Source organism: Morone saxatilis, unplaced genomic scaffold (assembly GCF_004916995.1).
Source record: "Morone saxatilis isolate NCDOM2014 unplaced genomic scaffold, NCSU_SB_2.0 Contig22, whole genome shotgun sequence".
Classification (NCBI taxonomy): Eukaryota; Metazoa; Chordata; class Actinopteri; family Moronidae; genus Morone; species Morone saxatilis.
The window spans coordinates 21,955,594-21,967,059 of record NW_023339785.1 but is presented as its reverse complement, the minus strand read 5'-3'; the positions used below and the strand labels follow the sequence as shown (position 1 = coordinate 21,967,059).

Sequence of the window (11,466 nt, the reverse complement as noted above, 5' to 3'; positions counted from 1 at the left end):
ACCTGCTTCTCATGGCCGATACTGATAAGATATGGTAATAATTTTACATTAAAAAGAATTTGTAACCTCTTGTTTTTATACACCTGAGGGTAAGAAAGAGTAATAGGTCGTAAGCAAAGATTGATGATTTAATATTCTATAGCTCTGTTATAACCAAATCTAACTGACACATTGTTACCACAATAAAAAGAAACAATAATAACATCAGCCCCAATATATATTGTGCATTCCTACACAGTTTTTTGGCATCTTTCAGCTCATTGTTTTGGTTTTACGGCCTAGAACTTTAATGTTTTGGTTCATGCTTACCACTCTCATCAGCGGTGTTTTCAGTCACAGGAAGCCGCAAAAAAAGCCACTATACACAATCTCCTCAGCACCAAATGACAGACAAAGGTTTAGCAGCGAGCTAATGTAGCAAAACATTTAGCAGCTAGGAGAGCCAGACTTGATTGCATGACACATAATAGCATTGCTGTCTGATGGTAAAAGTATTGCATTAAAGCTAGGGTATCTAACGTTGGAGAAACTAGCAAGAGACGACTACAAGTATCCAACCGATAGAATCCCAGCTCCTCCCTTCAGGTCTCCCTCCAAAAGCCTCTCCCCCATCACACATTAACATCCTGTGCCTGAGTTGTTATCACTAACTGTATCCAACTATCTCAGGTCTCATTCATACATAGTTTACTACATGCTACATAGTTGAGGAAAATAACAAATAAATGACATCTTTAATATCTTCTTTTGTCCGACCAACAGTCCAAAACTCAAAAGTATTACATTTATAATTATATTAAATAAGAAAATCGACCTAATCTGACAATAGCACACTGATGGAGGTGATGCCTCTGTAATGTCATACAGCCTTTCTGTATTTAATGCCCTCTATATAGTCCAGATCCTGATATTTTACACCTGTATACTACATGCTGTGTATGTATGTAACATACATAAATTCCTTTATACACCCAGAATGTAAAACTCATTATATTAAATATATTAAATTATAATTTAATTATATATTATTACATTATATATATAATATAAGAGTTCTTCACTGTCATCAGTCTGACATCAGTCTGTACTGTATTGCTCAATCAAACCTCTGCGTCACTGCCTTCTCCACTTTCTGGCAGCTGAAGGCGATCTTAACTTAAATTGGTTTGACCCAGTTTTACGTTAGAGGAACCAGACTAGATGTGTTTTACATTTCTTTGATTTTTGTTGTAACAAACTTGTTTCTTGAATGAAAAAAGGGAAAACATGTAGATTTATGTGACTGATTTATTCAATTTCCTGAGAGTCTGACATCCCTGCTGCAGCAAAGACGGAGAGATTCAGGATGGGAAATCCCAGGATTCTGGTTCCTGGAATTAATCTCAAGGAAAGCCGAGGCAACACCGAATGCATTGGTGGAAACGCTGATTAACACATACATTAAAATGGTGGAAATCCTCTGTCAACCTTACTTCACCCTGAGAGTGTCCTTCCTGATGGTTTCTTGGCAGTGTCATGTGGTAGACACTTCTATGGCAAGCTGTGTGTGTGTGTGTGTGTGTGTGTTTGTAAAGGAATTTCTCAATCCCAGCATGCCAAAACTGATCTTAGCGACTGTGTGTTTGTGTATTATGCTTTTGAAATAGAGCTGCTGAGATCTGGAACTGATAGAGATTGACTCTGTTTACACTGACACACTCACGCACACTCGCACAAACACACACACACACAGATGCTGCGGTGTCTTGGCTTATATCACTTTCAACATGTTTGAAATTTGAAAAATGAATCACACAACACAACATTCAGTCTGGGCATGTTGAGATTGAGAAATTCATCTCACTATCACCGCCGTTCTGATGATGAATGTGATCTGAATGTCGCTTTCATGGGAAAATGTTGATGCCGTTAAGCGACATTAAGATAATACTTTGTTATTGTGTAGAATTCAGTTCAGTGCTGATATAGGGTGACAAAGCAGTTTCCCTTTCACTTTAAATCTCACTCATCCTCCTCGGACTAAAAAAGCGTGTAAAGAAGTGCCCTGCCATAGATGATCATTTAAAAGGTCTGATTATTTTTAACTGTGATCATTTAAGGAAACTGGCCGGTTCGCTAAAATTGACTCCTTCTCTTGATTGTGTCTGAGAGGATCTAGCAGCAGGGAATCGACCCTTATGTCACCTCGCAGCCTCACACACATAAGCACTCGGAGCTGTAGTGGCTGTAGGTGGATAAGCTCCCTTCTTATAGTGATTAGCTGCGACAGGCCGTTGCGCGACCGCCAGGCCCCTTACTGAGGCAGATACAATGATTAACATGAGGCTCTGTTTTTGTGCAAGCATTTGACAGACAGTGACTTGCAGGAGTTGACCAATTTAGTTAAATCAAGCTGCACATTTTTAATATTGTAAAACACTGTAAGGCATGTTGAAATCTCTAGCTCTGGTTCTTGAACCGCGGTTCAGGATTCTTGGAACTAGCAAACCAGCCCGTTTCCACCAGTTTTGTGTGAAATCATTGTTATCAAGGATGCATCTTCAATGGAAGGCGCTGCACAATGCACAACAACTAGAGTATGACACGCCTACTCTGGGTTTTTTTTTTACCTTCCCATAACTATTGAAAACTATGTACGTGAACCACAACTGAGCCTGTTCCCTGTTGCTGGAAAAGCTCTAAGATGGTGTTTTTCCATTCCGTGTAAGATTCTTAGAGACCTTGTTGCTCTCTAGTGAATCAGCCCGGGTTCCCAGCAACCATTGAAGGATGTAAGGATGCATCATAGACAGAGATCGTTGAACAATGCACAACAACACACCTACTTTGGTTCCCAAGGAATTGGCTATTTTTTGGTTCCAGCTGGAAAACCAATTTCTTCTAAACAAATTTAATTTGGTTAGGGTTCGCTCTGAATGGTTCAAAACTAGGTGCTTGAGCCAGAACGTCACCAGTTCCCTGTTGCTGGACAAGGCCTAATACTTTTGACACAGTTTCCACTTTTATTAAACATCCATATTTGCTAATGTTGGTGACGCACACGGTAGCCTACATACGTTGCATTTGAAATCAAACTACCACCTCCATTATAGAGGTCCCATCACAAGTATCTGTCAGCTGAGAAAATCAATGCTGTCATCACTAAGTGCTGTATATTGATTCATTCTGAAAATGCTAATCCATTATATGAAAGTAGAACACAACAGTGTACCAGGATAGTCTATACTGAATGGAGCTCTTTGGATATAAAATCCAATATTGCCCCAGACACAATCAAAGTCGGGATTTTACATTTTATACGGCCTTAACCTCACTAAAATCAGAAACTGTTCTTAGCAGCACTTAACTTAAGTTTATAGATACATACAACAGCTAAATGTTCCACTTTGTTAAACAGCTCGTGGCTAACTTTCTGTTGTGTGGTACAGGCCAGGTAGCTTACAGTTTACAGCTGGAAACAACAATGTTCAGAGCAGTGAGAGTGATTCAAAACAGTGTTGTTAAAGTTGCCATAAAACCAAAACAACAAGCTGAAAGATGCTGAAATGTTGTGTTGGATTTGGCATCTAGTGATTGCAGATCACTTTACTGCTGGTGTCTGTATTTAGAATGGGCTGTGAAGTGTGTAGGAGAAACTCCGGTCCCCATCTAGAGCCAGTGTTTGGTTTGTCCATTCTGGGCTACTGTAGAAACATGGCAATTCAACATGGCAGACCAAATGGTCTGTAGATACAAAATAGCTCATTCTAAGGTAACAAAAACACAATTCGTGTATTCAGGTGATTATACACCAATAAAAACATACCTATGAATGTATAGGTATGCATTTATGTCAGTAGATCCTCCTAAATGTGATCCATCGCCTCATTTCATTGATTCCGATAGGGAACCAACCCAGTGGCAGGCATTTAAATGAATCATATAGAAATACTCAATCTTCTTGTTGGTCTTGTGTGCTTATGTAGCTCATATAGAGGCATCTGTATGAAACTGAATGTGTTTCATAACCAGTTAAAAACTCCTCAGATTTAACATCAACATTCAAGCTACTGGGCACATTATGCTAACTGCTTATAAGGACAGTGGCTGTCAGCTCACTAGAACTTGCTAGCTACAAGTTGTCAAGCAACAAGAATACCTGAAGACTAAATCTTTCAATAAGAAAAATCACTTCCTCCTTACTTCAAACTGCCATAACAGAAAGTTCAGCTTTGCTTTTTTCTCTAGCTAACTGATGATTATAGTGGTGTTCCTCCAATATAGAAGTTAAAGTTACACAACTTCAAAACATTGCAATCAATGCATCTGTTTAAAGTATTCATCGGAGAAATACAATATTGCCCCCGGGTCAGTTTACAAAAGAAATACGTTTGTACAAAAACTAAACAGAGAGAGAGGGAGAGAGTAAAAAGGAGGTCATGGGGGGCAGTCTCTTGTTCACACTTTGCCTCCTCCCTCACTCCTCCCTCTTCATCCTCTTCCCTCCTCCAGCCCTCCCTCTTCTGCATTACCAGTCATGGTGACCGGGAGGAGAGGAGGGAGGCATGCAGCAGCCACTCAGTCAGTCATTTAGTCAATTGTTTTCCCTCTAGCTCACTAGCGTGTTGTACCACTCCAAGGATTTTATTTTTACTACACTTATTCTGTAAGACGCAGCTCTGTAAGAAAAACATCTTTTTCTTGTTTTTGAAGACACTCAAAATCTTGATTCACTTGAAAAGGAGATTCCTATAATTCAGTGCTTTTGTGTGATGTTCTGATCCTGTTTATAATCCCACATTGGCTGCTGGTGTGTGCTGGTGTGGCTGCCAGATTGTGGAGAAGGGAGCTTTGTAGGAAATTCAAAACAGGGGGGAGGAACCTCACAAGATGGTTTGACTTGGAAGAGAGAGAGCGATCATCTGTTGTGGAGCGGCATCTTCTCTGTTGCAAGGAGAGACAAGTCTTTGGTTTTCAGGAAGAAAAAAAGGGATGTGAGACAGTTGAAGGTTTTATATCCCATTCTTGGACAAATTTTCTTTAAGAAGGAGGAAGAAGTATTTTGCTTTGGGAAAGAATCTTTAAGTTTTTGCTTCAGTTCAGTTTTACAACATGGCTGGGATGTATGGATGCTTCAAGAGCAGGAAGTAAGTTTCTATTTGTAGTAAATCCATTGTATTTATTATTAGTAAGGTATAATTATGATGAAATTATATTGTGATTCTTTTGTTTCAACCTCACAATAACTTACTCAGATTTCTCCTGAAGATTGCAAAATCCTGTTTTGCCGTCACACCTAATAACACAATATTACTCATATATATTGCTTCATCAAACTGTCCATTCATCATCATGCACAATGTTTTCAAATCTCTGTCACAGGATGGGGGTTTTGGCTCCTTAAAGGGATCTGTCATTTCCATCACATAATTATATCTTAATAGAGGACTACTTGTAACAGCATATGTTTAACAGTCACACACTCTGCTACTGGAAGCATTTATTTCACAATTGGCCACATCTTGTGCTGAAGAGCAAACATATTGACCACAGCACAAATCTGCTGACAGAAATTACAAATCTCTTCTTAGAGTGCACTGATTTCAATTTGCATGTTGGGGGTTTTCCCAGAGTCGACTCTGTCTTTTGTTTCAGCGTCTAATAGAACTTTTGTTTCTCTTTTGTTTATTGAGACAATTAATGGCTTGCAGTTGGCGCTGCCTTACAGTCAGCTGTATGAGTCAGGGCTGATTGACTGAAGAGATTTTATACTGGAAGTGAATGATTAGTCAGAAAGTCCCAGAACTAAACTTGGCTTTCGTTTTTGTACAGAATAATCAGAAAGATGATTTCCTGTAAGTTCTCGCTCATACAGGATCAAAGTCATGTTGTTGCTCTGGCAGTGGATATATTATACTTTTTCCTCATTTAAATTTAAGTGCATGTTTTCTGTTGTAGCTGATGGAAGTCCTCAGTGATTTTAATGCTTTGAATTGTCTATAAATAGGACTCTGGGCTTGGCAGTGTGTTTGGACCACAGAGGGTTTAGGATAATGAGTGCCTTTAGCTTTTTGACTACAGTAAAATATCTTTTTTTGTTCTAGAGCTGTGGAGATGTGGTGTTTGGCGCACTGATACCCCCTTCTACTTTCTTTGTCTTTGGCCTTTCAGTCTCATGACAGGACAACAATACAAGCCTTTATGGCCCACTCAGCAGAGTTGACTTAGACAAACATTTTGTTTGTGCGTGTGACACAGAGAAAGAAAGTGAGTTAGGAGAGGGGATGAGCTACAAGACAGCTACAGATCCAACTAAAGAACCACAATTGTGTTCTCCTGGAAATGGTTTGTAATATAAACCGATTATTAATCATTTCTCACTACCAACTATCAACATGCAGACAAATCTAGACATGAAGTTGTATTTTCAACATGGGAATTCTTGTACATCATATGCTTGGCATTTAAGTGGCTAAGTCCTAAGAACACTGTTAGGCAACTGACAAAAGAAAATTGTGTTTCTGCATTACATTTTCATTTGTTTGGATTACAACGTTCTCGCCTCACCCTCACGTTCAAAGTGTGTAGGTGAAACTACAGCGGCCGCAAAACTCGCGAAAAACACTAAAGGCCCTAGAAGAGGACTCGCTTCCCTGTAGACAAAATCGGCTAAATGTTACACACTTACCACATCAAATCTTGCACTGACCCCTCAGCCGCTTAGTTAAACCTTAGCTGCTTAAGCAGGCTACTGCAGAGATTTCAAGAGCCAAAGATGGTATACAAAGAGTTGGGAGGGTGGCGTCTTTTATTAAGGCTTTTCAAAAACAAAAAACACAGGCAAAAGTGTAAGGAATTGATTAAAAAGTGGGTTTAGCTGATCTAATGTATGATGATTAGCTTACTTGTTAAAACACTAATAGTAGCTAACAATAGTAGCTCTGTCTTGCTTTTTGTGGGCTTTTTAGGGAATTTAATCTCCGCAGTCTCAGACAAACTCGCTATGTAAGATAGCGTTGGGTTTACCAAACATATTGGTCAGGCCTCACTCTCAAACAACTTACAAGTGAAACAAACTTACAGAGTTACTGTTAGCTTAATTGGTCAAATCTGCTAGCGACAGTTGTGATTTCAACTGACGAAACAGACAAACTAAAAATGAGAAGACTGCTTTCATCTACCTTTGTTTTATGTCAAGAACCCACTGTTAAAAATATGAATTTCTTTAACAAAAATGTTAAAAATCTTAAAAGCATGAAAAAGCTTTACAGACTAAAGATCCGTTTTTTTATCCATTATCTTACCTGTCCAGGCAGGTTTAGATTAGTGGTCGACCCATGTGCGTTTTTCAATGGCGGACACCAATATTAGAGAGCATGGCTGCCGATGGTCGATATATACTTCTGATATCAAAACAAAGAAAAGTAATGTATATTTCTATTCTTATGTATGTTAAATAAATGTATCTGTGTATAGCAGGATGCATGGGAGTTACAGTACAGAGCTTGAAACCAGCAGCCACACTGACAAACCTGCCTGCAGATGTGTCTGAGGACATTTTTTGTTTATTGGTCTCATGAGCGCAGACATCAGCCTTTCACTAGTTTATATTCAGCCCACCAGAGAAGAGTGTAAGTAGGTGGGAGTCACAGCAACTGTATGCCTTCACTTTCTCACCAGGCCCCATCTTTCCCTTTTTCAACGCTTCCTGGCCCAACAGTCATTATGTAACCACAGCAGGTTGAGTTTGTTCGGCAGGAATGGTGATGCAGCCGTAAATGAATGTAGACTGAGCGGAGTGACTGATGAAAGTGTTTGGTCAGTTTCTGTCTTGAGTCCATGTAAGGCTTGTTGCTAAGAGCACAGTCACATTTCAAACAGGAGGTGGTGGTGGGGGGGAAGGATATGGAGGAGAGGCAGAGGGAAGGACAGCAGGAAGACAAGAGAAACCCCAAACCCAAAAGAATGGTTTCTACATTGTAACTAAACCTCAGAAGGAGGGAAGCTTTTTGGAGCTATTTGGACAATAATGGTATTTTCAACAATGATTTTAGTTTATTCAGTTCTTGTGGAGTTTTAGAAAAAAATGAGTAAAGATCCGAGATGTGATTTTTGAAACCACTTTCAGCTAATTCAGAATGACAGAATAAACTCTGGGAGATACTCTGAGTACATCGAGCACTTCCAGTGGTTTATAAGCCGCTATTGTTTATTCAAGGGATAACAAGATATACTTTTGATCACAACAAATTCTTCTCAAGCTTTGGCGATTTTCCCTTAAACTAATCAAGCTTTGACTGCTTTAACCCCTGACTGTGTCACCACTCTGGTTGTGGCCAATTACTCTCCATGTTTACCTTGCTCCTGCTGGATTACAGTACTAGATTAATACAGTCAGGCATGCTGGACTAAGAAGCTATAAGCTCTCTTTTCTAGCCGGGAACTCTGAATACAGCCAGGTTTTGTTTTAGTCACGGTGTCTCACTATTGTCGCGTGCAACACAATCTATGGTGTTTGTTTTGTTTACCATTTTCCTCTTTATAATTGCAGGTTTTATATGATCCACATAGACATTGGTTACATTGGACTCACGTCAAACCACATTTTATAACTCGGTGATTTCCAACAGATTGCTGTCTAACTTCACCAGCACTGGGATCTGCAATGATTCTGCTCACATTTAGTTTCTAAATCTCAGTTAGTCGTATTTTTCACTCTCAAGGCCTTTTTATTTTTGAGTGGCTGTTCCTACATCTGATAACCAAGGCAACTGTTTTTGTTGGCGCTCATTCAAACAGCACAGATGTGCTGCATTAAAGTCTACTGTATGTTAAAGGTCATTGTAGTTCACTGGCACGTTATGATGCTCAGTGGGTTTAAATCATGACTGCTTGAATGCTAAATACAATGCTGGGAATTTCAAGGTTCCTGTATCGAGGTCATTCGTTCCCAGGGCCCCAAAGGAACACGGATATGCTCCCAATGTATCAGGGCAGAGGAAGTTGGATGTTTTACCCATAGACAGGTTTACCATACAAACAATGCTATATGTATATGTGCTGCAGGAGAGTAGAAAACACATTACCACATTTTCTTGATAGCTTGATTATTTAGAAATGAAGCAACTTTCTCTGGTTAGCTAACACAACATATATTTCAGTAAGAAATGTCTGCTAGTATCTAATGCTAGCTGAGACTATACGCAAAGTTAGCTCTACCGGCTAGTTAGGGGAGTGTAATCCAGACTTACATGAGTTGGACTCGAAGAAATCAAAAGAGACTTCTCGACTTGGACTTTACCACCAATAATTCGGGACTTAGACTTGTAGCCTTTTGACTTGAAAATACTTAATACCTTCACCCAAGCCCAAATATGAAAAATAATCAATCAGCCACAAATCAGTTAATTTCCCTTTATTTATTAAAACAACTTAACACTATTTATTCCCAGCAAGTCAAAACTTCCCAAGATTCACTTTGTTTGGACCAATCCGACAACATCCAATGAAGTCGCAGGAGAGACGGTGAAGAACTAACATTACAAATTGGGAAAAAATTATACTAAAGCTTTTGTGTTGTTAAAATTGCATTACATATGGCGAAGAGCACATTATGACTTGTTCAGGACTCAAAACTCACAGTTTAGGTCTTGGGACTCGACTCTGGACTTGAGACTAACCTCTGATATATTCCACTCTGATCCATGTAGTTATTAAAAATAACACACTTGCGTCTTTGTGGCCTATGAGTTTTGAACAATGACCATGTATGTAATTGCAATGTCTTCAGTTCCCTTTGTTACCCATCAGCTCTCCACTGTACACTTTCCAACACAGGTAAGAAAATACCCAGAAAGTACTTAAAAACACATGCAAGTAGCTTCTTTGATCAATCATTATGTTTTTAATAACCGCATACAGCAACTCGTGTTAGATTATCCTTTTTTCCACACCTTTAAATCAGTGCTGCACCCTGTTACTACTTGGGGAAGTCAAAGTAACAAAGTGACATTCTTTCGCCTGAAATTTAATGAATAATTTCCTTCGTAGTCATCCTCTCCTGCTGACCATGCAGGCGTTGAATAGTTGAATGGGTCAAGAGGAAATACCGCGGTTCTAAAGGCCATGTTCCCAGTTAGGTATGTGTGGTTGGATGAGAGACAGAGAAACAGACAAAGAGAGAGACAGAGAGAGAGAGAGAGAGAGAGGAGGGATGGTGAGATAATGAGACTGGAGGTATAAAAAAAAAGAATGAAGAGACAAAAGAGAGGAGGAGGGAATAAAGAAATGTTGGTGTGGAACTGCGTTATCTGGCCACATTCTTTATATAGTTCTCATATCCTTTTAAGGCACTTTGGCTTAAATTGAGCTCCTTCAAGTAATGGAAATGGGTTAGACAATAACAAAACTCATGTTAAAGCTTTTTAACATCTGGGGAGAGAGAGTAATGGGAGAGTGAAAGATGTTTATCCTGTGCGCTGTTCCCCATTAATGTTTTATTAGATAACATGCAGAGAGACATGTGACAAGATGGCAGAAGGAAATAGCCAGAGTGGACCTTGTACAGCGATCAATAATGCGCCACAGAATGAATCACATCCTGGACTTTCCTTTAATCTATAATGTCTGAATCCCTAAAATATCTGTCTTGTTAAAGAAATAGTTTAATGATTTGTTTTGTTTGGAAAATACATAGAATACATAATATTAATACCGCTCTCATGTCTCTACACTGAATATGTAGCCAGTGTTTACGAGTGGTTAGTTTAGCTTAGCTTAGCATAAAGACTGGACTGACAGCAGGACTCTTAAGAAGTCCAAGAAATAGTGATGATAACTGATATAAACAAACAAGATCTAACGTGTAAATTAATGAGCTGTAGAGGTCCTTTGGATAAAGCCAGGCTAGCTGTTTCACCATGTTGTAACCACCGGTTGGCTCTGGCTTCATATTCAATGTACAGACACAAGAATCAAAATCTTGTTGTCAATTTTCTCCTTTGCCGTATTTAGATATACTTTGTGCTAGGCTCGTCTACGTTGAATAGACAACCAAATTTTGAAGATGGTTAAAAGTTAAAAGCAACAACTGACTGGCTAACAAACAATGGATGTAAATTACCATGCTAGTTAGCTCATGTTTTGTTCTGCAGTAAAACACTAGCAACTAGCCACTTAACTAGGTAGCTGATGATTGGTATATTAGTTAGCTATTTTTCTAGCATTTTGCTAACATTTGCTAACTTATAAGTATATACATCTTCAAAATATAGTTGTCTTTTCAACGTAGCACATAGCGAATCTAAGTACAAGAAAGGAGAAAGTTGGGCGTCCGGTTAGCTCAGTCGGTGGAGCTGGCGACCCATATACACAGCGGCCTGGGTTCGAGTCCGACCTGCGGCCCTTTGCTGCGTGTCGTCCCCTCTCTCTCTGCCCCCCTTTCCTGTCTATCTTTGGCTGTCACTATCCATTAAAGGCAATAAAAGG

At 39.3% G+C, this 11,466-nt stretch overlaps 1 protein-coding gene across 2 annotated transcripts in view; it reads left to right on the top strand.

Annotated features, from left to right (window-relative positions):
• zgc:66433 (uncharacterized protein LOC321250 homolog) overlaps positions 1-11,466 on the top strand; it is a 50,431-nt gene that overhangs the window by 6,396 nt on the left and 32,569 nt on the right. Inside the window, exon 1 of one of the 2 annotated variants that reach the window (XM_035669336.1) lies at positions 4,512-5,126. The exons of the other annotated variant lie outside the window; for it this stretch is intronic. Coding sequence (XP_035525229.1) covers positions 5,092-5,126 — 35 coding nt within the window. The 5' untranslated portion in view covers positions 4,512-5,091. Of the gene's footprint in view, positions 1-4,511; positions 5,127-11,466 lie in introns of those variants that run through there. 2 annotated transcript variants of the gene reach the window in all.